A 1,492-nucleotide genomic window follows, 5' to 3' on the forward strand; every position below is an offset into this window, starting at 1 on the left:
TGAGATCGTTTGCCAATGGAATGAGTATTTTTACTGTTAAAGTAACATATTTGAATAATATGCACTTGAAATAAGAGAATTAATGTATGTTTTCTTATTTTAAGTGTAAATTGTCTTGTTCCATTGGCAAGATGTCTCTTTTACCTCCTTAATCCAAGGACAAATGCACTTATTTTAAGAAAAAATGACATATTTATATTTATATTTATATTTTTTCCAGTGTATTGCAATTTCCTGTAACACAGAAGGTCAGAACTGATGACAATGTTTTTAATTAGTTGGGAAAAGACCACCTTCAAGATCTATTTACTTTCACAAACCTGTTTAAGGGGAGTAAGAGCGCTTATTTTATTCTTCTCTTGTGTTGACAGTAAGATTCACAGTCATTTGACACATTTGGCTTTTTATCTGAAAATAATTTTTATTAAATGAACAAACACGTGGCAGTAAAGTTCTGGTCTAATATAGGCTATGTTATCATCAGTTTATGATTATAGAGTCTTAGATTAGAAGGCGTGGCTCCAAAGGTTGCACTTCTGTCAGTGCTATCTGTGAATGATGTAATTCTTGTGAAAGTGACTTTTCTGCTTTGAAAGACATCAGAGAAATTAAAGCGGATTAATTTCTTTTTCATGTGTTTAAAGCTTTAAAGTATGGTGGAGTTTGCCCTTTAAACAACGGTGTTGGTGTTTGCTAAAGCTGAATCTAAACATTACACTCCCCCCACTTTTCCTCAGACTCAAGAGGTCCAGAAGGCCATGGACCAGAAACGGTTCGAGGAGGCGGTTAAGCTCCGGGGCAGGTACGATGGCGGGGAAATCTTTCATCTTTATTTGACCGATTTCACTTTGGTCGCTTGTTTTTTAGTGAGCTGACACGCATCAGAGGAAAAGTTTAAAGAGGAACACGAGAGCTGACGGTGTTCGCTTGTGTTTTACAGGAGCTTTGAAAACAACCTGAGGACGTACAAACTGCTGGCTCACCGTAAACCAGAGTCTGAACTGCCTGTTGTGAGTACAAAACATCGAGTTTCACACATACACCAGCCCGCCGCATTATACGCCCAGAGAGCAGGTTGTTTCCCGGGAGCCAGAAACGACCTCGCTAACCCTCAGATATATTGAATTATTTATTACAGTCCTGAGGTTCTACCCACAAGTAATGACTCAGATACTGCAGGCCTGATGCACTGTGCTGATGTGACTGCTGGGTTCTTGGAAAAAAACAAGATGCCTTATAAATAGCTAGTTTCACCAAAACACAAGTATTCCAGTGCATACATTCTCACATCATCCCAAGTCTTGGAAATCAGATTAAAAGACATTTAAAAATGGATAAAGTTACAAACAATGGTTAATGGGCTATTTGTTGGAGAGAATGATCTGATCAGATGAAAGAAAACCAACCTTTCTGGGCTACAAATGAGTGCAGCACATCATCAAGAAGACACCCTCCTCACTTTGGTGCCCTTTGGGCAAGTGACTTTCACATT

The 1,492-nt window shown here is 38.5% G+C and overlaps 1 protein-coding gene across 7 annotated transcripts in view; it reads left to right on the top strand.

The window, feature by feature from the left end:
• Positions 1-1,492, top strand: part of LOC107083965 (ATP-dependent 6-phosphofructokinase, platelet type-like) — a 41,270-nt gene that overhangs the window by 19,015 nt on the left and 20,763 nt on the right. For all 7 annotated transcript variants that reach the window (XM_015373575.1, XM_015373569.1, XM_015373573.1 and 4 more), the window contains exons 11-12: positions 738-802; positions 941-1,010. In XM_015373575.1, the coding sequence (XP_015229061.1) occupies positions 738-802; positions 941-1,010 (135 nt within the window). The remainder of the gene's footprint in view (positions 1-737; positions 803-940; positions 1,011-1,492) is intronic.

The sequence above is a fragment of the Cyprinodon variegatus genome, unplaced genomic scaffold (assembly GCF_000732505.1).
Source record: "Cyprinodon variegatus isolate N-32 unplaced genomic scaffold, C_variegatus-1.0 Scaffold88, whole genome shotgun sequence".
NCBI lineage: Eukaryota > Metazoa > Chordata > Actinopteri > Cyprinodontiformes > Cyprinodontidae > Cyprinodon > Cyprinodon variegatus.